This window comes from Dryas octopetala, chromosome 6, assembly GCF_963921425.1.
Source record: "Dryas octopetala chromosome 6, drDryOcto1.1, whole genome shotgun sequence".
Taxonomy (NCBI): domain Eukaryota; kingdom Viridiplantae; phylum Streptophyta; class Magnoliopsida; order Rosales; family Rosaceae; genus Dryas; species Dryas octopetala.
This window is the reverse complement of record NC_141371.1, coordinates 19,129,747-19,156,744: the sequence shown is the minus strand read 5'-3', so window position 1 is coordinate 19,156,744 and position 26,998 is coordinate 19,129,747. Positions and strand designations below refer to the sequence as shown.

The following is a 26,998-nucleotide window of genomic DNA, read 5'->3' as shown; positions in this document are numbered from 1 at the left end:
TTTTATAAATTACAAAATTTAAAATGTTTAAAAAGAATAATCCAATTTCCGTCAGATTCATTTTTTGGTGAAAACATAAAACAGGCTATCAAAAATAAATTTGAACTTCCCACCGTCTCAACGTCTTATACGCTTCTAAATAAAATTCTGAAATTCAAATATGTCTCTTATGAAAATAATTAAAGTCTAGAAATTCCCAAAGTAATTTGGAAAATTTTCCCGAGGTCCCACAAACTAACTTCCTTTAAAGCCTTGTAAAGTCAAAGTTAAATAAAAATAAAAATTTTAAATTTTCAGTGAAATTTGGTTCGGATTGTTACAACCTTCCCCCTTACAAAAATTTCGTCCTCGAAATTTAGTACAAGTTCGAATAATATGGGAATCCCAAACTCGTAACTCCTAATCACGTTCTTCAACTTGTTCCTCCAAGTACATTCCATTCGTGAAACTTGGCAGAGAAAAATCTGTCCTTATGTAGTACCTTGTAACACCCTGATCCTAGGGCCCAAAAATACACTGAAACTTGTCCTTTAAACCTCTTTTCAAAAAAAATGCGCCATGCACTTAAAATAATAAATAAATACGTTAAATAAATCAGAGTGTGAGCCCAAAACATTTGTGTAAAATTCACTGTATAAAATCAATTTAAAATAAGTCCCACTGCCTCGTCTTCTCCTCACTGCCTCATCAGCCTACTTAACCTGCAAAACACCAATAACCACACTGCACCATATTCATGGTACACCGGGTCATTCAAACAAACAACCCGGTAAGCTCACTAGAGCTCGTATGAGTGAAATAACGAAATAATTAACCTCAATAATATCCTCAATTTCCATGTATAATAATAATTCACAATAATATCCATAAATATTCAATCACACAATAATTTCATCACCAATCATCCAAGCATCAAAATAAATCATAAATTCCTCAAATTCACATCGTAATCCCACCAAAAATAATAATAATCATTCTGTCATTCAATGCTTAAACGTCAACTATTAACCTCAATCTCGAATCGTTCACTTCCTAACTTATAACCTCAATGCATAATTCATTCATCAATGTCCATCCTCAAGATTCAAGCCTACACTTTACCAAGTCCTAGCCAAACCAAATCCTAACAAAACAAAAGCACACAAGCACACAAAGCAACGAAATAGACTATCTAATTTTACTCACGTCGCTCTTTGAAATCCCCCTAATCTCACTCACGTCGCTCTTTGAAATCCCCATAATCTCACTCTTTGGAATCCCCCAGCTTAAAAACCTTTTCACAAATCCATTTCTGAAAATCATCTCAAATGAACCTCGATATACTGAAAAAGCAATGAAACTTCTAAGCGGAGAAATAACCAATCTGAACTGAAATTATCTTTATAACTGATATACCAAAACACTTGTACTTTAAACTCACACCATACTTGTACCCATACTTCAGACAATGTCCTGGCCACAATCCCACGCACGGGCAGGCTCAAATCCTGGCCACAATCTCGTACGGAGGGTCGCTCCGCACGAGCAGGCTCGTATCCTGGCCACAATCCCGTGCATTTAACACAGGCAGGCTCGACCAATCAGTACTCACATTTCCAACTCACAACATTCCACCCACAATTTACTCCGTACTATGCCGAATCCTTTCGAAATTGATTCCCGCTCATAAACCATCACTTGTCTGTCACTTGAAACATACCGACACTTCCTCAATAATTAATTTGATCGTTTTGTATATAATAACTGCCTAATCATCAATCATTAATCTCGACAATAAACAATCATTCTCTAATCCGGTGACTCTCCTTAAAGCAACTTTATAATTCCCCAATTAATTCCTTAGTCTCAAATACTCGTCAATTCATTCTCCTAATTCAAATCCTACACCTAGTCTTCTCTAACATAAAGCAACAAATCCATAAAACAGACAATTAAACCACGGTACTCAACAATATAAACAGATAAGTTTCACTCACAGTTTAACCACGTAAAATGACAAAAATGCCCTTCTTGGCTCCCTTGCTCGGATCTCCAATCGGACAGCATAACGGCATCGGGAATGAGATTTCCCGAGCCCGTTTACCTGTTAAGACCAGACAATCAATAAATACAATTTAGAAACATAATTGGGCCACTGAACGACCGAAACAGGCGGCCGCCACCACACACGGTGGCTGCCCCACCCCAAACAACACACCAAAATTCACAGAAACTCACCCAAAGCGTCACTGGACAATGAAATTGACTTATGGGACTTTCGAAGAGGCAGAAACGCAACAAATAACCACCAACTCGCCGCCACATAAGGCGGAGCTACAGTGACCGTGGCTGGGCTGCAAATTAGGGAAATTGGATTCGAATCACAAATGGCTCAAACAAGGTGCACAGACATGAAGAGTATGTCGAGAGGATGAAGAATGATACCTCACTCGACGGAAAACACCGCCAAATTTGCCGGAAAAGCCGTCGAAGCAGCCGCAACAAGGTGGCGTCGAATCGCCATCGTGGAGCGTCACCAGGGTGAGAGAAATGCATGGGAAGACTCGCCGTGGCTTGGGGAAGAGAACCCAGGTGGTCCGGCGCCGCGACTTGGCCGGAAAATGCAGATCGCCGGCGGGGAGGCTTGGCCCTGTTTTGCGTCGTTTCTCCGTCGTGGGTGATCGGCCGGAAAAATGAAGGCCACTGGGAGAGAGAGAGGAGGGAGGCGAGCACGGTGGGCCAAAGGCCCAGCCTAGCCGCCGCCGGACGCGCCGCCACGCGCCGGTGGCAAGCGCGGCAAGGGTGAGGGGCGAGAGAGAGACAGACGCGCGGAGAGAGAGAAAGAGAGACAGAAATGAGGAGAGAGAACTGACTTTTGGGGTTATAAAAATTACAAGTTTGCCACTCGCTTCAAAAACCCGTATCTTTCTAACCGTAACTCCGTTTGACGCGTGCCGCGTGTCTACGAACTCGTGGACTCGAGACTTTTCCAACGTGCCCAAAGTCAAAGACGAAAGTCCATTAGTTTTAAAAGTCAACTTTTGGGTCAAGCCCAATTTAAAAACAAAAATTAAAAATTAAACCAAAACCTTTTAAATTTTCAAATAAATTCTCAAAATCCTTAAAATAAATTTGCAAAATATTTAAAATAACTCCTTGAAAAATACGGGGTCTTACATACCTAACTTCTTTCATCCCAACAAATTCAAAGTGAAATGTCACTATGTCGATATCCAAAGGAAACCTGAATTCTTGCTCCAAGTTGTCTCAAGTCCTATCGGTCTCGCTAACCCCTCTGCTACCCACGTGTCAACGTGACTACTCTAAGTCTCATAGCACTTCCACTGTGCCACTCTGATTAACTCTCTGAGCTCTAACCATAGCCTATAATATTCAAAATAAAACCTGCTCACAACCTTAAGAATTGTTAATGACCACAACTTCCACACCATTCCTTACTTATCCATGGAAATGAAAAAATAAGTTATGATCGTGAACTAAGGAGTCACCCTTAAGCTCCTATCATTTCCTTAGAAATGTGCAATGTATTCATATCCATTTCAACTCCAATTACCCAGACTTTCATCACATGATACTTAAGCTCTCCAAAATTGTCTAATTCCTCATTACCATCCAGAAGTCATCTTCAACCCAACTTTGGAAAGGTTAGAGTCACAAAGCTCAATTCACTTTTAATTTAAACATTGCTCCATATGATATCGACGTGAGATGCTCTTTATTCTTCTATTATCAATACTTACTTGAATTTATTACTCTAGGATAGTCACTTTCCATATGCTTACTACTTCCTATTTTCTCTTGATATTCCTTATCTAAGGTCGTATCACTCTACTCAGTTTCCTTAGTTTTCATCCATGAACTTCCGAAATAAAATCAACCCATAAAACTCTTAATCCTTCTTATGGTATCCTTAATCCAATCCATAGATACATATCCTTTGCTATCCTTATTCTAACCCATCAAATATCAACTCTAATTTACAAGTATTACTCCATATCAACACTTAGCATCTATCCAAACACACACTCCAATCACAAGTCACAGAGCTTTCCTTTCACTCACATATAATTCTCAATAATTGATCTACGCATTTTATGCTTGGTTATTAATGTCTTTCTCTCTACATTTTGCTTTGTTATGAGCTTAGTAAATATGTTGCTAACTTGTTTTATGTTTTTAGGCAGAAAATAAAGGAGAAATAATAAAGGAGACGATTCGGAGCAAAAATGTCTGCTAAGGAAGACGTTCCTAAATTCCGAAGAATAAATGGTCACGTAGAATTACATGGACCTTAATTGCATGGACTTTAATGGACCTTAATTGCATGGACATTAATGGATTGATTTGCATGGCATGAGCTGGCTAATGCATGACTTAAAATGGGTGTGAGATAATTGCTAGTGCACAAAACGGTATTGAGCTAGATAAATGGAAGAAACGGCATGGCCTAATTAAATGGAGCATAATTGCATGGTTTCAAATGGAGGTTAATTACATATTCATAGTAACGCACCATTTTTTGGGAGGAATGGCATCATCATCATCCCCTATATAAAGAGCTTTGGAGGAAGAGAAAAAGTCTCTCACGATCATAGAGCCGAATCCCTGTCCTCACATCAACTCCTCTTACACTTAGCAAGAAATCTACCCTAGAACCGAAACACCATCTCCACCACCTTCCAAACTATCCTTCCTTCACCCGTGACTATCCTTTGCTCGACTTGGCTGGGATTTCTGCGTCTCCATTATCACCAAGGTGCAGCTATACTTGAAGATTGCGGAGCGAATATCCCTCGGATCCAAAAAAAAAAGTGTAACCATGTCTTGTATTTTATTTCGGTTTTTTGTGTATTATTTCAATCATATTTGTAAAGAGAACAAGCTTTGATGTATGGATGTTTATTTTCAGACTTGTTTGATGCCTTCCATGTGTTTGCAGCCCCAGGTTCGAATATGCATGCTAGCATACATACCCCTAATGCGTTGGAGCTTGTATGAATGATACTCGATTTGGTTCATCCTTGCATGTTTCAATGAACTAATCAAAGATAAAATTGGACTTAGGAAGTTCACTCGATTTGGTGGCTTCTTATTTTCAATGTATGCATGTGTGTATGTCTTAACCTTAGCTGGAAATTTCGTAGGTACCAAAGGAGGAAGAGGTAAACGGTTTCAAGTGACTAGATGTGATGATCACTTGTAAATAATAGACTTAGGAACTTATTTTCGGCTAGATGCATGTTAGGATTATGTGTTCTTGATTGTTTGCTTGTCTATGAGTTTAAACATGTTAGAACTTGTGATTTCTTGATATGTATCTAACCACCTTCTTGTTTTATTTCGTAGGAACTTAGAAAACCAAACTTTGCACCCCCATTAAACCAAACCTAGCATAGTTATGCATTCACCCTCAATCCCCGGTTAAGAACGATCCCTACTTACCAATGCTACATCTACAAAGAAGGGTTTTAATTGTTTTCGTGTTTGATTGAGTGTTTAAATTAAGTACTTGAAAAGATGCGAATTAATTTTGGCGCCGTTGCCGGGGAATTGAAAAGAATTGTGTGATTATGCTTGTACATTATGTTAATAACTTTCTGTTTTGCAGGGCTGCACACTGCCCAGTTTTGGGTAAATTGTTTGACGTAGCTACAGAGCTCCTAACAATCTGAAAATTTGCAGGATTGTTTGGTTATGTGTCTAGTTTGTGCCTGTAAAATTTCAGCCCCCTCGGATTAACCAATAATTCTGCAGAAAATCGACAAGCAGCTGCGCGCAATTTGCGCGAATCTGGAATTTGTTTATGTCCTTTGTGAATATGTGAAATTTTGTGCATATATACTTGTAAATTTTTTTTTTTTACTAACACTTGTGCGTTAAAGGAAGCTTGGATTTGCATTGCGTACATGAGCTTGGTTAATTAAGTCGCACTCATTGTTGAATAGATGGCGCCTCTTTTCCATGTTTATCTCCTTAACCCCTCGTGATGTATGGATTTCATCACCATACACCATAACCTAAGTGAAGTTATGGACATGAGGTTGAGGGCGGAGTCTACATTGGACTTGAGGGAGTTGTACATTTTCGAAAGATTGGTTGAATGTCGGACATGGTGTCTAGAAACGGGTTATGACTGGTGACAGGTTTTGGATCTAAGAAAGACTTACACCATTGGAGTATATACCATTGGCCCGGTTAGCCTCGGGGTGTATTGTCGAAATTAGTCCTACCTCTCGCGTTATCTCTATCCCTAACTGGCCATGTTTTTCGATTGAACCAAGACCATTCGATTGAAAGTGTACACTTTATCGCGCGGGTCGCACGTCCTTTGAACGACCTAAAGATCAAGCGAATGTACTCTCTTCAAATCTAAAGCGCAAATCAATGAACCCTACTTGTACATAACCAACGTGTTGTATGTAACCAACGTATAAAGGACTTAACCACTTGCATTTGTAGCTTGCATAAAGTTTTCTCTTATGCATTAACTCCATTTTTCACTTAAGTTCTTGCTTGATGCACTTTGAATGAAAGTTGGAATGAATTCTCGCATGAATTTCGTGGACCATGGTGTGCTTGCATCTTTTGAGTAACAAATTGTGTATACAACGTTTTGACTAAGTGTATATACAACTAACCCCTGCAGGAACTAATTATAAGAGGTAAGAACGTGTAAATGTATAACTTGACTTGCATTCATTTTAGGATAAACTTAGAGCCCTAGCATTTCATGTTAGTGTTAAAACCATAGCTAGTGTTGTACAAAGTGTCCAAAACGTAGCTTAGTGTCTTTGTGTGTTTTTGGTGTGTTTTAGCTTACTTTGAATTCGTGTGTTATGTTTTTGTGTGTGTTTATTGTGTTTTTGTTTTTTTTCTCTTTTGTTTTCCAAACGTTTTGGATCAAGTATACTGCATTCCTTGTGTATTCTTTTGATACTAACACTTGATCTTGGTTGAATTTCAGTTCATGAATGACCAAACCTTCTCTACGTGAAGTTCAACTCCGTAACCGCACAGTGATCATTTCTACCAACGCAGTGGAAGACCTTGACCGACCTATTGTTGAAGACGAAGTTGACTCACCAACATCCCATCATTCCGAGCAAGATCAAGAAGAGGAATCTAGGATGAACAACGTCAACAACAACAATGTCCCTCCCAACAATGGTGGAGGCAACAACGTTGTAAGGCAAACTCTTCGCCAACAAACCTGCTCAACAGATTGGAGTGTTGGGCCCTCATGCATTCAGTTTCCTGCTCCTCAAGAGGAAAAGGAGGACATTGAGCTAAAGAGTGGATTTCTCCATCGCTTACCTATCTTTCAAGGGATGGCGCATGAAGATCCAAACATGCATTTGAGGCAGTTTCAGTTTGTTTGCTCGAGTATGAAGCCCATTAATGCAGATGACGAGCTCTTGAAATTGAAGGCATTTCCGTTTACTCTAAAGGACAGAGCTCAGACTTGGCTCATGGAACTTCCACCAAATCACATCACTACATGGAAGCAACTTGCGGATGCTTTCTTGAGCAAGTACTTTCCAGCCTCAAAGATTACTGTTTTGAGGAAGAAGATCACTGGAATCGCACAAGTTTCTGATGAGACATTTGGGCAGTATTATGATCGCTTCAAAGTTCTCTGCGCCACTTGTCCCTCCCATGGTTTCTCTGAGACTAATCTGATGAACTATTTCTATGATGGACTTAAGCCGATTGATCGAGAACTTCTTGATGCTGCTGCAAATGGAGCCTTCATGGATTTAGATGAAGTGCATGCCCGTGCACTCTTGGAGAACCGAGCTAACAATGATGCTCAATATGGGATGGCTCCGAGGAAGACTGTTGCTGAAGTAAGCTCAGCTAAAATTGCTGTGGACGCCAAGTATGACAAGCTTACTAGTCTGATGGAGCAGATGATGGAACTTGAAGTGAAGAAACAAAAGGTGTCTCTAGGCCAGCTTTGTGGCATCTGCCACTCTCAAGGGCATCTAGGTGATCAATGTCCTACCTTGGCCGAGCAACCACATGAAGAACAAGTCAATGCCATAGGTGGATATCAAGGAGGACAACGCTACAACAATTACAACAACTTTGGCAACCGTGATCATCCTGGTTTCAAGTGGAGCAGCAATGAGGGATGTCTGAACCCTCCAACACCTCAGCAACAACAATACCAACGTCCTTATCAGCAATACAATCCAAGGCCTTCAATGGCTCAAACGTCACAAGTACCTTTGCCTCCTCCGGTTCAACAATTCACCAATCCGGATTATGACAAAATGTTTGCTCAACTCTCCACCTCAACGAAAGCTCTTATTGATGGACAAAATCAGCAAAAGGCGTTGTTGAAGACTCATGGCAATGACATTTCCGAGATAAAGAAGCAAATGGGGCAACTTGTGGATTTTATGGGACATATCAGAACTACCGGACAGCTTCCATCTCAAACAACGCCACCTACTAGGAATGTGAGTGCAGTTACTACAAGGAGTGGGAAGGTTTTGGAGCTACCAAAGCAGAAGGAAACGTCATCACCAGATGAAGTCGTTGTGGAGGAAATTTTTGAAGAAGATCCAGCTATTGAAGAGCTCAAAAGAAAGAAGAAGATGGTGCCACTTTTGCCACTACCAACACCATCACCATCACACCCTACCCCAACCAAAGGTATTAACTCTATCCCTTCGAGTTCTGTTAATACTAATGCTTCGTTTGCTCGTGCACCATTTCCACATAGGTTATCCAAATCAAAGAAAGATGATCAATATGATGAGATCCTAGACATCTTTCGGAAGGTGCAAGTGAATCTGCCCTTGATTGAGTGCATTAAGCAAGTTCCTATTTACGCCAAGTTTCTCAAAGAGCTATGCACCCAAAGGAGGCAAACGAGAGCGAAGGAGGTTGTGAAGGTGAATGCAACCGTTTCAGCGGTGTTGCAACGTCGGCTACCCCCCAAATTGAAGGACCCTGGGAGCTTTAGTGTTCCTTGCGTGATTGGTGACACTAGATTCAAAGATGTCATGCTTGACTTGGGTGCATCCATCAACGTTATGCCCTACTATCTATATGCATCCATGGAGCTTGGTGAGCTTAAGCACGACAATGTCATCATTCAGTTAGCCGACCGTTCTCACAAGTATCCAAGAGGGTACGTAGAAGATGTTCTTGTGCAAGTCAACAACTTGATATTCCCTGCAGACTTTTACATTGTTGACATGGAGGAGAGTCCGTTGAATACCACGCCACTTTTGCTTGGACGTCCCTTCATGAGAACCGCAAGAACAAAGATAGATGTGTTTGAAGGCAAGTTCTCCATGGAGATTGATGGGGAGAAGATCGAGTTCAACATCCTTGATGCTATGAAGGTTCCCATTGCTACTGTCAACTCATGTACAACGTTGGATTTGATTGAAGACATGGCACAACAACATTTGGACACACTTAGAGAGGATGAGCTTGACACCGTGCTTCAAGATGGTATGGGGCTGACCTACACTAGGAATGACGCCCTAATTGATGTGTTGATTGATATCTTGGAGCCACGGCTTGAAGAAATAGTGATGGCTTTGAATGAGGCAGCCTATGTGACGTCTAGACCACCCCCTATTCCTTTGGTCTATGGCGAGAACAAGCTTGTTCCCTCCATTATTCAAGCACCCGAAGTGGAACTCAAGGTGTTACCGGATCATTTGAAGTATGCTTACTTGGGCGACAATGAGACTTTGCCGGTTATCATCTCTTCAACGTTGGAGGAAGAACAAGAAGGTAGATTGATTCGAATGCTTCAACAATACAAGCCTGCCATTGGATGGACACTTGCGGACATCAAAGGTATAAATCCAGCAACTTGTGTTCATCGCATTCTACTTGAGGAGGGAGCTAAGCCCTCACGTGAAGCACAAAGAAGGCTCCATCCGCCAATGATGGAGGTTGTGAAGAAGGAGGTGATCAAACTCTTGGATTGTGGGGTCATTTATCCAATTCCGGACAGCCGTTGGGTCTCACCCGTGCAAGTTGTTCCTAAGAAGTCCGGAATCACCGTTGTAAAGAACGCGGATAATGAGTTGGTGCCTCAGCGAACTATCACTGGACATAGAGTTTGCATCGACTATAGGAAGCTCAACGCAAGCACAAGGAAGGACCATTTCCCTTTGCCATTCATTGATCAAATGCTTGAGAGGTTGGCTGGTCATTCCTACTATTGCTTCCTTGATGGATATTCGGGTTACAACCAAATCAGCATCGCGGAGGAGGATCAAGAGAAGACAACGTTCACATGCCCTTTTGGAACGTTTGCATATCGACGGATGCCCTTTGGATTGTGCAATGCCCCTGGTACGTTTCAACGTTGCATGCTTTCTATCTTTTCCGATTACATTGAGAAAATAATTGAAGTATTCATGGATGACTTTAGTGTTTTTGGGAAGGATTTCGATGCATGTCTAGAAAACTTAGAGCTAATCTTGCAAAGATGCGTTGAAACGAACTTAGTACTTAACTGGGAGAAGTGCCATTTCATGGTAACACAAGGGATTGTTCTTGGACATATTATCTCGAAACAAGGGTTGGAAGTTGATAAATCAAAAGTAGATCTTGTGAAACACTTACCCTCTCCGACTTCGGTTAGAGAGATTCGTTCTTTTCTTGGACATGCAGGTTTCTACAGGAGGTTTATAAAGGACTTCTCTCACATATCTCGGCCCTTGTGCAAGTTACTTCAAAAGGACACTCCCTTTGTATTTGATGAGGAGTGTAACGTGGCATTCACCAAGTTGAAGGAGTTACTCACTTGTGCTCCTATTCTTCAAGCACCAGATTGGTCTCTACCCTTTGAGCTCATGTGTGATGCATCGGATTACGCTGTTGGAGCTGTTTTGGGACAAAGGAAGGAGAAGAAGCCCTACGCCATATACTATGCCTCAAGGACACTTGATGATGCTCAAACCAACTACACAACAACCGAGAAGGAGATGCTTGCTGTGGTTTTTGCATTAGACAAATTCAGATCTTACTTACTTCAAAGCAAGGTTATCATTTACACGGATCATGCGGCTTTGAAGTACTTGATGACAAAGAAGGATGCAAAACCAAGACTCATTCGTTGGATTCTACTTCTACAAGAGTTCGATGTGGAAATCAAAGACAAGAAAGGAGTGGAAAACGTTGTGGCTGACCATCTTTCTCGAATTGTGCATGGACAAGAAGCTGTGGCTATTGAGGAAACATTTCCGGATGAACAACTCTTCGGAGTCAAGGTAAGTCCTCTTGAAACTCCATGGTACGCAGATATTGTTAACTACTTAGTTACCGATGAGTTTCCATCTTCCATGCCAAGAGCTCAACGTGATAAGCTTAAGTCTAATGCTAAGTCATTTATTTGGGATGAACCTTATTTGTGGAAACAATGTGCCGACTTAGTAATAAGGAGATGTATCCCGGATAGTGAGTTTGCATCTATTCTTGAGTTTTGTCATAATGGTGCATGTGGAGGACATTTTGGTTCAAAGAAGACAGCCCTAAAGGTTCTAGATTGTGGTTTCTTTTGGCCTAACCTATTTCGTGATTCAAATGACTTTTGTGCTAAGTGTGATAGGTGCCAAAGATCTGGAAACATTGGTTCAAGAGACGAAATGCCACAAAAGTACATGATCAATGTCGAAATCTTTGATGTTTGGGGCATTGATTTCATGGGACCCTTTCCTTCATCTAATGGTTTCACTTACATCTTACTTGCTGTAGATTATGTGTCGAAATGGGTGGAAGCAAAAGCCACCCGTACTAATGATTCGCGAGTTGTTGCAGATTTCCTCAAGACGAATATCTTTTCAAGGTTTGGGATGCCACGCATTCTCATAAGCGATGGAGGGAGTCACTTTTGCAACAAAACCGTGGAGGCATTGATGAAGAAGTATGGCGTCACACACAAGGTCTCTACACCATATCATCCACAAACCAATGGAATGGCTGAAGTATCCAATCGCGAAATCAAGAAGATCTTGGAGAGAACTGTCAAACCAAATCGCAAGGATTGGAGCCAATGTTTGGATGATGCACTATGGGCTTATAGGACGGCATACAAGACTCCCATAGGCATGTCACCCTATCGACTTGTTTATGGGAAGGCTTGTCATCTTCCGGTGGAGTTGGAACACAAAGCATGGTGGGCGATCAAGAAGTTCAACATGAACAAGGATGAGGCTGGTCTACATCGAAAGCTTCAACTTTGTGAGCTTGAGGAGATCCGGAATGAAGCATTTGACAACGCATGGATCTACAAGGAGAGGACAAAGCGCATTCATGACAAGATGATCCGTACGAAGAGTTTTGAACCCGGGCAAAAAGTATTGCTATTCCATTCGAGACTTAGACTTTTTCCGGGCAAGCTACGCTCTAGATGGGTTGGTCCTTACATTGTAGTTCAAGTCTTTCCCTATGGAGCCGTGGAGATAATGAGCTTGGAAACCAGCAAGGTGTTCACCGTGAATGGCCAACGTTTGAAGCACTACTATGAGAATTTCAAGGAGCATGACGTTGAAGAAGTGAAGCTCTTTGATCCACCTACTTCAAACACATGAAGATGCATCACGTCTAGGCTGAAAGACGTTAAAGAACAAGCGCTTGTTGGGAGGCAACCCAATGGAGGAATCTACAACAGATTTGCATTCTCTTCCCTTAACTCTTTTAATTTCGTTGCTTTTATTTACTCAGTTAGATTTTCGTAAGTCCTAGTTTCCATTCTATGACTTTACTTTGATACATTGAGGACAATGTAGAGTTTAAGTGTGGGGAACAACTTTTTTGAGTCATAAATCATAAAAACTCGGGCGGACAATGGAACTTTCCGGTAGTTGATGTTAAAAAAAAAAAAAAAAAAAAAAAAAAAAAAAAAAAAAAAAAAACTTTTGAGTCATACTTAGTGTATTTTGAGTCTTTTTGTTTAACTTAGTGTTTTAAAGAGTCTTAGGATGCCCTTAGTTAGTCGATGATAAAAATGGACCGAAAGAACATACATATGGCGTTGGAAATCATTAAGAATGAATTCATGGGCTAATTGAGACATTTGTGAGTGTTATGACATGTAGTGGATATGGTTTGCATAAACATGGTATAGATTTCGCATGCTAGAATGAGTTTTAAATCATACAACCTTAAAAGTGAGTTTTTGAGCCTACATTACTTCATTTGAGAGTGAATTTCGTGCATATGGTTTTCAAAAACAAAACATGTCTCATCTAATTACTTGCCATAGATCTTAATGAACTAGAGAATACTAGAACTTACTCATGTCAACTTGCAAAGCTTATAATTGTTACATACTCTGATTTTGGATATGATTAAAGGCACTTAGGTTTTCCACCACTTTGCCAAAATGCCATGTATCCCATTTGTGCGCACGAGTTGCGACACCCCTAGATGAGCCCATTTGAGCCTACATTAAGCCTTTCTTTCATTGCCATACATATCTAAACACTTTAACCTAGTGTAGATTATCCATACCTTTGTTCAAAAGACCTGGTGGGGATTTTTGAAGCTAGAATCTTGGAGATGGCGTGAGAATCATGTAAGGGAATGTATGTATGGAGATAGACTTGTTCAAACAGCTTGTTAAAATAGAAATTGCCAAAAACAAAGAAAGAAAAGAATGATCAAAAGCTCTCCGGCAATAGGTTCTAAATGTCTAAAGTTTGGATTAATATTCCCCGTACTTGTGAGTTTGGAGTTTGTTTCGAATAGAATGCCCAATAATGCAAAATATCGCCTTTATCCTGTTCACAGAGCTCAAAGCAAGTTTAGAATGAAGATAGGGCCCAACACGATGAAATCCGGCCCTTGTACTTCAAAGTCTTGCATGGTGACGTCTTTGGTGAGATGGGAGCTTAAAATTGATCAAGTTTTGGTGCTTTGGCTAAGTCTTTAGAATGTTCTTAATCACCACATATCTAAATTTCGAATGCCTTAACCTCAGCCCCATTACAACCCTTTAAAGTCCTTTTTGATCCTTAAGATGAGTAGCCTTCATTCTGTGGAGTAAGTTGCATGAGTAAGCATATGATTTTGGTTCATTTGAGCAAGTAATTCATTCCATTCATTGATTTAAACACTTTGAGTGAACCCTTTGCATGAGTGGAAATATAATGAGAGCATCCGTGTGAGTTGATTTGAATTTCATTCGAAGAATGCACAGATTTAAACTCACCATTGTTTTCTCTATGTCTTACTTGTTCATAGCATGATTATGTCTCTATTATCTATTGAATTCAAAGATCATTCATGCTTGACACATGGTGATTCCATTGCCACATACATTAAGAAATTTCTGAGACAAATTTTGACTAAGGGCTTAGTGTTGTTTTACTTAGTATCTCTTACGTTTTCAAACATGAGAACATGAAAATTTGCGGCTTTGAAACATTGAGACTTCTAAGTGTTTTGTACATATAAGTGTTTTTCCCTTTATTGTTTTTCTTTGTCCTTGTTTTGTTTTGTATTTGCTAGGGACTAGTAAAGTCTAAGTGTGGGGGAATTTGATCTACGCATTTTATGCTTGGTTATTAATGTCTTTCTCTCTACATTTTGCTTTGTTATGAGCTTAGTAAATATGTTGCTAACTTGTTTTATGTTTTTAGGCAGAAAATAAAGGAGAAATAATAAAGGAGACGATTCGGAGCAAAAATGTGTGCTAAGGAAGACGTTCCTAAATTCCGAAGAATAAATGGTCACGTAGAATTACATGGACCTTAATTGCATGGACTTTAATGGACCTTAATTGCATGGACATTAATGGATTGATTTGCATGGCATGAGCTGGCTAATGCATGACTTAAAATGGGTGTGAGATAATTGCTAGTGCACAAAACGGTATTGAGCTAGATAAATGGAAGAAACGGCATGGCCTAATTAAATGGAGCATAATTGCATGGTTTCAAATGGAGGTTAATTACATATTCATAGTAACGCACCATTTTTTGGGAGGAATGGCATCATCATCATCCCCTATATAAAGAGCTTTGGAGGAAGAGAAAAAGTCTCTCACGATCATAGAGCCGAATCCCTGTCCTCACATCAACTCCTCTTACACTTAGCAAGAAATCTACCCTAGAACCGAAACACCATCTCCACCACCTTCCAAACTATCCTTCCTTCACCCGTGACTATCCTTTGCTCGACTTGGCTGGGATTTCTGCGTCTCCATTATCACCAAGGTGCGGCTATACTTGAAGATTGCGGAGCGAATATCCCTCGGATCCAAAAAAAAAAGTGTAACCATGTCTTGTATTTTATTTCGGTTTTTTGTGTATTATTTCAATCGTATTTGTAAAGAGAACAAGCTTTGATGTATGGATGTTTATTTTCAGACTTGTTTGATGCCTTCCATGTGTTTGCAGCCCCAGGTTCGAATATGCATGCTAGCATACATACCCCTAATGCGTTGGAGCTTGTATGGATGATACTCGATTTGGTTCATCCTTGCATGTTTCAATGAACTAATCAAAGATAAAATTGGACTTAGGAAGTTCACTCGATTTGGTGGCTTCTTATTTTCAATGTATGCATGTGTGTATGTCTTAACCTTAGCTGGAAATTTCGTAGGTACCAAAGGAGGAAGAGGTAAACGGTTTCAAGTGACTAGATGTGTGTAACGACCCGACCCAAAGTTGACTTTTAAAAATAATGGACTTTCGTTTTTGACTTTGGGCACGTTGGAAAGGTCTCGAGTCCACGAGTTCGTAGACACGCGGCACGCGTCAATCGGAGCTACGATTTGAAAGATACGAGCATTTGAAGGAAAGGGCAATTTTGTAATTTTGTAGGAGTGGGTTTTAAATACCCAAAATCCAGAAATTTCTGGACATTCTCTCTCCTCTCTCCCCGATCCTCTCCCTCTCCCGCGTGTCTCTCCCTCTCTCACTCGCCGATCTGCCACTGGCGCGTGGCGGTGCGTCCGGCGGCGGATGGGCTAGGTTTTCGGCCCGCCAGCATCGTCGCCCTCTCCTCTCTCTACCCCTGGCCTCCGTTCAACCCAGAAAAGCCCCGAAAACCCGAAACCAGCCTAGACCCGATTTGAGCCTCGCCGTCGATCTGACTGTTCCGGCGAGATTTGGGTGGCCGGACCCACTGGGTCTTGTTCGTCTCACCACGGCAAGTTCAGCCGTGGTGTCCTCCTGCTCCGATGATGCTCCACGACGGAGCGATGAGCTCGGGAAGCCAAGTCGGCCGCCAGCTTCCGCCGCCGATTTCGGCCATTTCCGGCGAGATTTGGCCGTCGGTCCAGTTGTCAAAAATGATCCTCGAGGTATGGGCCTTCTTTCCCCCTTGTTACTGCGTGTAAATTTTGAGAATCTAAAAATTTGGAACTTTAGGGCTTGTACCCATTTCGGGTTTGCCTTGAATTGAGCCTACTTGAATGATTTCTGAGTTGTTTATCATCCAATTGAAGGTCCTAGGTTAAATTTCGGTTGATTTTTAGTTGAAAAACCATTTTCTTAGATTGTGCCGCCGCAGCCACCACTGCCTCCGCCACTTGTGGCGGCGGGACAGTGGCTGTTTGTCTCTTTTTGCCCACTTTGAACTTCTAGGAGATCCTTGGAGGTTGTTTAGTGAGTTTCTGTGAAATTTCTGTGTTGTATAAGCCGGGCAGCCACCGTGTGCGGTGGCGGCCGCCCGTTTTGGACGATTAAACGACCAATTGTCAATTATGTATATATTTAAGTTGGTTGTCTGGTCTTAACAGGTACATGGGCCCGGGAAATCTCATTCACGATGCCGTTATGCTGCCGAATTTGGTATCTGAGCAATGGCATCGTGAAGGATATTTCGTCTTTTACGTAGTTAAATTGTGAGTGAAACTTATTTGGTTATTCTGTTGAGTACCGTAGATGAATTGTCTGTCTTGTTTAATTTGTTGCTTTTTGTTAAAGAAGGCTAAGTATAGGATTTAGATCATGAGAAGGAATTTACGAGGATTTGAGGCTAAGAAGTAAATTGGGAATTTTAGGGTTGCCCTGGGGATTAATTACTGATTAGATGAGAAACGTCTATTTTCGAGGATCAAGGAATTGGTGATTAGGCAGTTATTATGCAAAACGATCAAATTAATTAGTGAGGAAGTGTTGGTATGGTTTGAGTGGTAAACAAGTGAGGAGTCATGAGCAAGAATCAATTTCGGAAGGGATTCGGCATAGCTCGGAATAAACTTTGAGTAATAATTAAGTGGTTGACTTCTCATGTCGAATGGTTTTGTGGGTGGAGAGTAAATGTTTAAGAAATAAATTTTCTGACAGCAAGTGTTGATGGTGATGCAATTGTAGAGATGAATTTGAGGAGAAATACAAGGGGCATTTATACATTGTGAAACAAAGATAGTTTTGAGGATGTTGTGATTGAGGTTGTGTGAGAATACCTGCCTGCTCGTGCATCGATTCGCTCTGCACGAGATGTGGCGAGCATCCTGCCTGCTCGTGCATTGATACGCTCTGCACGAGATGTGGCGAGCATCCTGCCTGCTCGTGCATTGATACGCTCTGCACGAGATGTGGCGAGCATTCTGCCTGCTCGTGCATTGATTCGCTCTGCACGAGAAGTGGCGAGCATTCCTGCCTGCTCGTGTATAGATTCGCTCTGCACGGGAAGTGGCGAGCGATTTATAGTTTGTGGAGTGAGGTTTCGGTTGTGGAGTATAAATTGTTCTTTAGAGGTCGATTTACAATTTTGAGGGGATTGAAAAATGGATCTGAAGGAAGAGATTCTGAAAGTAGTTTGAAGGCTGGAGGATTTCAAAGAGCGATGTGAGTGAAACTAGATAGTCTGTTTGTTTGTTTGGTTGCTTGTCTGCAGTGTTTGCTAGGATTTGGTTAAGTTTAGGCTTGAATCTTGAGGATGAGAATGTTGATAATTTGTCGAAAGATTTTGGAATATGATGAGTGGATTTGATTATCGTGAATCAGTTAGAGATATGGTATAGGCATATAGTTGTGTTTTGAAGTTATTAATGAGGATGTGAATGATTGAGGTTAAGGTTAATAGTTGATGATTTGGCAATTGATTGGCCAGAATGGTGGAGTGATTATTATTATTATATTGTGGATCATTATCAAATATGCAATTTGAGGATAATTATTTCATCATTTCACTTATACGAGCTCTAGTGAGCTTACCGGGTTATTTGTTTGATTGACTCGGTGCACCATGGATATGGTGCAGTGTGGTTGTAGCTGTTTTGCAGGTAAAGCAGGCTGAGGAAGTAGTGGGGAGAAGACGAGGCAGTGGGACCCAGAGAGATTTATTTAAATGTTTTTGACAGAATTATATTTACTTATGTTGTTGTGCATGGCTCAAAAGTAAGAGAAAATAGATTTAACAGTTTGATGTTCAGTATTTTCATGGGCCCGAGGTTCGGGGCGTTTCAATGTGATGATCACTTGTAAATAATAGACTTAGGAACTTATTTTCGGCTAGATGCATGTTAGGATTATGTGTTCTTGATTGTTTGCTTGTCTATGAGTTTAAACATGTTAGAACTTGTGATTTCTTGATATGTATCTAACCACCTTCTTGTTTTATTTCGTAGGAACTTAGAAAACCAAACTTTGCACCCCCATTAAACCAAACCTAGCATAGTTATGCATTCACCCTCAATCCCCGGTTAAGAACGATCCCTACTTACCAATGCTACATCTACAAAGAAGGGTTTTAATTGTTTTCGTGTTTGATTGAGTGTTTAAATTAAGTACTTGAAAAGATGCGAATTAATAATTCCTTCCAATTTACTCCAACCTTAGCTTAAGTTAAGTTCACACAAAACCTCCTTCTAATGATAAATGGAATTTCCATGAGAAATTTATTTCATTCCATAATACATGAAATCTCTTAACCACTCATGGTACTACGAAAATTCACTTTCCATCAAGGTTTAGTATTGATACTTCCTCAACACTCAACCTCATTAGGGCGAAACTATAAACATCCAATAATAATTTTATTCATAAGACTCAAACTTGGTTTATCGAATTGTGTTCATCATCGAGTGCCAAAACTTTGAACAACGCTCATATATTAGAGAACTAAGCATAGACATCAACATAGTTTCAGTCGTTCATTTTCCTCAAGTACTGATTATCTAATGATCCTCACATGTACGAGTCAAGACTGAAACACAGGCAAGCCACTAATCGCATAAATGTAACGTTAAACAAATAAACTATAACTCCCAAAACTTACCACAACTTATGTGAGGTCGGCCACGTCGAGAAGGCATATCCATACTAGCTGAGGAAAACTTTTCAGTACACTGAAGGATGCATACAAGGTGCCGAGTCTATAAGAATTTAAAACCTAAAGCTCTGATACCAAGTTGACAGGACCGCCACCGGATTCCACCTTGAAACTCAGAGAGGTCCTGTGGGATCCAAAATCAAGCAAAATCCTACCGAAAATTCGACAGAACCTCCCCTGAAATTGGACTAACCCAAAAATTTATAAACCTGTAAATAACACTTCTAAAATTCAACTGCCACCTCTACTGCAAACAACAAGGAGTCTCAAACTCAACAAATAAAAATAATTCATTCGTAGGGTCCAAATGCGATTATCAGAGCTACTATAATACAACAAGTTACTTACTAAAGCTAAAAGAATTAACAAAGTTGACATGTCGCCGACAATGTCCAAGGAATGGGAGTGGAAAAATTATGCATCGACGTATATGGCTCGACCTCCACCACCGCTACTACGTGGGGGGAAAATTTAAAACAAAATATATGGAAAAAACGTGAGATAAACTCCGTGAGTGAATGAGTTAAGAAAATGAAACATAAAATTTATTTATTCTTTTAGAAGTCATAAAATAATAATCTCTAAGACCTTACAATCGCTCTTTGAAATCTCCCAGTTTTAAAAATATTTTCGAAATATTTTCCAAAATGTCATAAAATCATTTAACATAAGATACATGAATAAAAATGATATGCAGTCATTCATTAAGAACTTTCTAAATCGAAGTATCATGCAAAAGTAGAAGTCCAAGAATCAAGATAAAGCATAAAAAGAACTTATCGTTTAAACTTTTGTAATAGAATTCCTTGGAAGAATAATGAAACTACACCATACTCGTACCCGTACTGTAGACAATGTCTTGGCCACAATTCTGTACATGGGCAGGCTCAAACCTTGGCAACAATTTCGTACTACAACGTTTTCATTGAAAGGTTTTTTGGCAAAATTGATTTTTGTTATATTTAAGTGCATGGCTCATTCTTTGAAAAGAGGTTTAAAGGGCAAAGTTTCAGTGTATTTTTGGGCCCGAGGTTCGGGGCGTTACAAATTTGGTTCTGGTTGTTACAGTGACCCTAGGGCCTGGTTTGAGAATCTAGAAACCAAAAGTGCACGACGTTGCCCCATTTCTTCTTCTGACTCGAGTGAGTCTGATGGTTCTCCTTATTCCCATCCCTGGTGAGCACCTCCGAATTTTGGGTATAGTTATAGGGGTTATCTCAACCCGAAGCCACTTAAATCGTTTATGTCTGAAACACTTTAGCCAAAGACCGTTCCTATTGAACAGGTTTTGCTTCAAGTTTTGCAAACACTTAGAATGTTTATGCTATTCTTTGTATTCGGTTAGCCCTTTTTTCTAATGCAATTTACATCGGAGATGGAGGTAGGCTTGGCCGAGTTTCTAAAGACATTCTCCTCTCCACCGGCGAAAGTTCAAAGTCCTCCCAGGACACCGGTCGTACTCTCAGCCATGGAGGAAAATAAAAACCTGCTCACACTTCTTCAAAGTTTTAACCACATATTTGGTGAAAAGTAAACTTGCTTTCGCCGAGATTGATCTCCAAATAGCTGAGTGGATTGCAATGAGGTTTCTATTGGTCAAGAGGCGGCGAAGCAACTTGGAGGTTTTGCGACGAAAAATTCAGTCAAAAATTTAGTAGTATAAAGACTTGAAGAAAGCCCAAATAAGAATTGATCAGCAAATAGCCAGGGTTGAGGCTAGGGTGATTGCTAAGAGGAAAGAGAAAGAAGAAAATGCCATGTATCTCTGTTTGACGGTCATGGAGATAAAACATGATGCCTCAGTATACCAGGCTTTAAAGTCTACGGTGGAAGATTTTCGGCATAAACAAAAAGAGCATGAAGCCTTGAGCAGGCGGGTACTGGGAGCTTGGAAGCCTTGAGAGTTGTATTACGGCCGTATTTGTAACTTTGTTTGTAATTCTCCTTTTCATCTGGCCAATTTCGCCGTGTTTCTGTAAACATTCATTCTAAGTTAAATGAGAAAGAAAAGTTTGATAACTTTAAGTTGCACTTTCCCAAGCACTTGGATAATATTTCTTGAGAAACTGACCATTAATTGGCGCCGTGTGCGCATCACCATCAATGTTTGACAACTGATAAGCACCTTTACCCAATACTTGCTTAACCAAAAATGGTCCTTCCCACATTGGAGTCCATTTACCTGTTACCCGGTGCTTCTTCCCAATGGGTAAGATTGCTTTCCAGACTAAGTTCTCTTGGGCGAAAGCCTTGTGCCGAGACTTTTTGTTGTATGCCTTAGATACTTTGATCTTTTGGATTTGCATTCTATTCAAAGCATCTAACTCCTAAAGCATAGTCTGATTGTAATTTTCGGCCATGAGGCCATGTTGCTGACCTATCCTTAGGGATTTAATTGTCATTTCCAAAGGCAAAACCGTATTATGGCTGTAAGTCAATGCAAAAGGTGTAGTCCCAGTTGTCGTGCATTTTGACGTTCTAAACGCCCACAATGCACTCGATAGTTTCTCGTGCCAAGTTCTAGGTTTTTCTTTGATTGTTTTCTGAATAATACCCTTGAGAATCTTGTTTCTTGATTAAACTTGGCCATTAGCTTGGGCATAATATGTTGAAGTGTAAAGCCTTGCTCGGCGGTGAAATTCTGAACTTGTCGTGCAATAAACATTGTGCCACGATCCGCTATTACGATCTCAGGTAAACCAAAGCGGTAAATAATCTTCTCTCTGATGAATTGAATCACCTCAACATGTGTAACTTTCTTCAAAACTTCAGCCTCCACACATTTGGTGAAGTAATATGTGACAACAAGGATGAACCTATGTCCCGCACTTGAACTTGGCGTGATCTGACCTATCATGTAACGACCCGAACCAAATTTCCAAATTCCACTAGAAATTAAATTTTATTTAATTATGGTTTTAAGAGGTTTCTAAAGGATGTTGAATTGTGACGCCCGTATTTTTTGAAAGGGATTTATTTGAAAAGTATTTTTAAAGATTTTTGGGATTTATTTAGAAAATAAAAAGGGTTTTGATTTAATTCTTGGTTTATTTAAATTGGGTTTGACTCGAAAGTTGACTTTTAAAATCAGTGGGCTTTTGATTTTGACTTTGGGCTTGTTGGGAAGGTCTCGAGTCCACGAGTTCATAGACATGTAGCATGCATCTTTTCGAGTTACGGTTTGAAAGTTACGGACATGTGAAGTGAGGGGCAATTTTGTAAAATTGACAAATTGGGTTTTAAAAATTCAAAATCAAATTTTTTAAGGGGTTTCTCTCTCTTTCTAGAACATTCTCTCTCTCTCTCTCTCTCTCTCCTTTTATTTCTCTCTCCCTGCACCTATCTCTCTCTCTATCTTCCCTCCCCGCGACCACCCCTACACACCAGCTGCCGCAGCCACCACTTCTTCCAGACGTCGGCCACCTCCCTCCGATCTGAGTTCATTGGCGAACACCCTAGGTGCTGACCACCCTCTCGAGCTCACTCTCTCTCATCATTCTCTCTTTCCCCGAGTTCTCTCTCTCCCCCTTTCTCTGTGCGCGACCAACCCAACCACCCAGCCACTTACGGTGACTTTTCCATCGACTCCGACCACCGATGACTTCCCCTATGGCCGACCAGCTCAGCCCGGCCCTCCTCTTGCGGCGAGCAGCCCCCTGGGTCGTGGAAACAACTCAAGAACCACCTCAAAACCGCCGGTCTCGTCCTCCAATTTCCGGCCAGATTTCAGCATCAATTTTCGAGGGTTTAAGTGGGTTTTTCTCCTTGAGGTATGGGCTGTCATTTCCTAGTGTTTTGGTACTTTATTTTGAGTAATTTTAGAGAATTGAAATTGGGGATTTAGATCCCATTTCGGGTTCCTCTTGAGAATTTTGGAAATTGGATGATATTAATGTAGTTATGGACAATTTACACCCCTAGGAAATGTTATTTGATTATTAGAATTAGAAAATTTAAGAAATTGGACAATTGGTGACTTTTAGGCTAGACATCCGCCACTTTGGGCGGCGCCGGTGATGGTTCCGACCACCTAGTCGTCAATTTCTTTGGATAATATAAATTTGAGACTCAAATTAAGTTGAGTATTGATTTTGAATAGGTGGATGCGACTTGAGCGACGAAAATATTATTTTGGGCTCGTGATCGAACACTTTGCGGGTATCGTCTTTAGCTCTCGGACAACCCCAAGTAAGGTAGGCCACTTGCAAGATTTCTTTTGAATTTGTGGTTGATTTTGAGGATGTGGGTGTCGTAGTTGGAGTTGGGACGGATTTGGAATAGGGTGAGAGTGTATAGTTTAGAGAAAAACGATTTCTAACTAATAGGAAAAAACGTGAGTTGGGAGGAACGTTTAGGCTATCACACACACACTATTAATTTACGTAGATTGAGACTAATTTCTTTTTTTACTGGTTATTGTATATGCGAGACGACCGTGCCTCGGGACGATCCGGCGGAGGATCGAAGCTAGGGCTATCTCTGTGAGTGGACTTTCTTTTGCTTGCAAAATTTATGGTTTTATGGTTTTTATATTACTTTTGAAATTTTGAGTTAAATGATGAAATAATGAATTGAGTAAAGTTTGTTTTGCATTAATAAATTTTAGATGGATTGAATTATTTGTCATTTTGATCTTTGGGTATAAAAAATATATATATATATATTTTTTGAACCAAGAAGGGTTTATGGGATTTATTCGGTAAAATAATCTCGAAAACTTATCGATTTGGAAAATAAAGGATTCTATTTGAATTATTATGAGTACTTATGTTATATTACAAAGTTTTGTTATAAATGTTTTAAGTTTTAGAGCTTAAGGGTTATCAAATGTTTAAACAAATTATTTAAATGTCGTCTAAGTACCCACCGATTTTTAAGCTAAGTAGGTCATTGGGACCCATCACGGCACACATATAAGCTTTGGGCCGTGTGCCGGGATGCCTCGCCCTTTGGGGGTAGTCTACGTGCACGTACGATACTTTGGCTTGTTGTACGACGGGGAATCGACGGTACAAGGGCCACCGTAGCTCCACTTGTATGACGGCGTTGCGACGGTACAGGTGGAAGGTTATGTAAACGGTGCGATGGTTTTGTAACGGTACCAATGTGGAGCCCGTCATTTGGGTGCTTATATGGCCAACGTTTTTACTAAAAACTTTATTAGGTAACAAAAAAAATATTTTTAGTTATTTCCTATCAGTTCAAGACTCAAAAAAGAGGTTTTTAGCTGGAAATTTTATAAGATATAGCATTTCTATTACTTCCCATTATTTTCCATGTTCAAAAGAAATTTCAAAGTTGAAGTTGTTATATAGAACCTTTATATTGAAATTATGTTGATGATGTAAGGTATTTGTTAAGTTGTAAAAGAGTTCATTACAAAGAATAATTGATATATATTTCTTTCTTTTGATCATATGGGAAAAGTTTCAAAACGTATTTTAAAACTGGGGGATTTCAAAGAGTAACGTGAGGTCTTAGAGAAGATTTGATTTTAAAGAAATTTGAAAGGAGGAATAACTTAATGTTTTTTTTTATATTTTGTCCACTCACTACGAGTTATCTCACGTTTTCTTTATTGTGTTTATAACGTTTCCCCCCAGGTATTATAAATTGCTGAGGTTGGGCCGCACCACGTCGAGGCAGGACTTTCAGCTCTTCGGCGTCATTTCCCTTAAGTTGCGGAATTAACTTTTATATTGTAAATGAAGTTTAGATATGCTCTAATTAGATTTGTATCACTTGTTGTTGGGTCTGAGACCCTTTTTGGTTGTGGTAGAGGTGGTTGAAGTTTTTAGAAGTGTTTTTACAGGTTTATAATTTTTGGGTTAGTCCATTTTCAGGGGAGGTTCTGTCGAATTTTCGGTAGGATTTTCTTTGATTTTTGATCCCACAGGACCCCTCCGGGTTTCAAAGTGAAATCCGGGGGCGGTTCTGTCATATCATGTCCATCACCCAACTGTGAAATGGCCAAGGTTTGATAACCGAATTGAGAGATGGTCGGAACATGTTGAATTGGGCCATGCATCTGGCAAGGGTTGCATGTTTTGGCGAATTCGATGTAGTCTTTCAATATGCTCGACCAGTAATAACCATGTCTATGGATTAATTACGTCATTTTATGGCCGGCTTAGTGGGCACCGCAAATACCATCGTGAACCTCGACCATGATTAACTTAGCCTCTTGCTCACCAAAACACTTCATCAACAAATCTTCCTTGCTTTTCCTATAAAGGTCATCATGCACTAAGATGTAATTTTTAGTTTGATATCTCATTTTTCTTGGATCTTGACGATTGGGATCCTTCAAATATTGAATGAGAGGCCATCTCCAATCATTATTGCTTATTTGAACACAACATATAGCACTGGGATTGGTTCTTTTGAGTTCGTGGGGAAGTTCTCGTCATTCTATTTTAATTAATAGTTCTTGTCTTGGCGTCCTCTGGAATAGTAATTCTTGATGCTATTTTGGTCATCTTATCCGCCTCGTAGTTGTTTTCTCTCGGCAGGTGGTAGAATGAGATCTCGGTGAAGTCGTTGACCATTTGCTTGACCACGGCCCAATATAGGTTGAGGATTGGGTTGAGGCACCAGTAATGCCATGTCACTTGATTGATGACTAACAATGAGTTGTTGTATACTGTAACAACCTGACCCGAATTTCACTGGAAATTTAAATTTTTAATGTTTTGGACTTAAGAAATCTAAAAGAAAGTTGAGTTGTGAGACCTAGAAAAGTTTTTCTAAATTAAATTGGAGACAAATTAGTGTTTGGAGATTTTTGAATATTTATTTGAGGTTATAAGGATTTTTTACGAATTCATTTAAGTCACTAAGGATTTATTGAGTTGAGAATTATTTGGAAACATATAAATTAAATTGAATGAGGTTTGGGGACTCATAGTTTGAGGTTGAGGCGGTAGAAAATTGGTACGAGGCTAGAGGAGCCTATACAAATTTTTCAAACATTTTTTTGGACTCGGATCCATTATGGATGAATTTCTTAAGGACTTGGACATTTATGCCCTTAATATAAAAGTTTGGGTTTTAAGAGGAAATAATTGAAATGTATCTTCATAAATTATGATTTTGGCATGGTTGGATAGATCTTGTGCTCACGAGCGCGTAAGCGAAAACGGATCGTGAATCGAAGTTATGTTGGCGAATTTTTGGGCATTTGAATTAAGGGCCAAAATGGTAATTTTGCAAGTCAGGGATTTTAAAAACCAGCAGTTGGGTCTTCTTCCCTGTGCTTCTCTCTCTCTATCCTTCTCTCCTCCTTGACCAATCTTTGACTGGCCATAACTCTCTCATCCGACCTCCGATTCAGGTGCTCTTGGTGTCATTGGAAAACTATCAACGATACCTTTCCACTAGTAGCCTTAGATCAGTCATCCAACTGCCCATGACGATGTAGTAAATCTCCAAAGTTGCAGCTGCACCGGTAACGATCTCCCATTTTCGGCGAGGATGCGACCTCAAACCACATGGGTTTTCTTCCTCTCGACGAGCTAAAAACAGTGGTGTGCTCGCCTTTTTCCATCCAACCACCGTACAAAGCGATGCGACGAAAAGAAACTCACGACCTTTGGCGGGCTTTGTAAGACCTCGTATTTTTCAAGGAGTTATTTTAAATATTTTGCGAATTTATTTTAAGGATTTTGGGAATTTATTTGGAAATTTAAACGGTTTTGGTTTAATTTTTAATTTTTGTTTTAAATTTGGCTTG

The 26,998-nt window shown here is 40.1% G+C and overlaps 1 protein-coding gene and 1 long non-coding RNA gene across 2 annotated transcripts in view; one reads left to right on the top strand and one right to left on the bottom strand.

Annotated features, from left to right (window-relative positions):
* Positions 1 to 637: 637 nt before the first annotated feature.
* Positions 638 to 2,810, bottom strand: LOC147283062 (uncharacterized). The gene is made up of 4 exons (XR_015123107.1): positions 2,425 to 2,810; positions 2,218 to 2,333; positions 1,977 to 2,083; positions 638 to 723 (listed from the first exon to the last, which is right to left on the bottom strand). It is a non-coding gene; the product is annotated as an uncharacterized LOC147283062 (long non-coding RNA).
* Positions 2,811 to 6,971: 4,161 nt separating this feature from the next.
* LOC147283056 (uncharacterized) overlaps positions 6,972 to 26,998 on the top strand; it is a 79,100-nt gene continuing 59,073 nt past the window's right edge. The window contains 2 exon segments of the mRNA XM_086248339.1: positions 6,972 to 11,444; positions 11,580 to 12,322. Of these exon segments, the coding sequence (XP_086104465.1) occupies positions 6,972 to 11,444; positions 11,580 to 12,322 (5,216 nt within the window).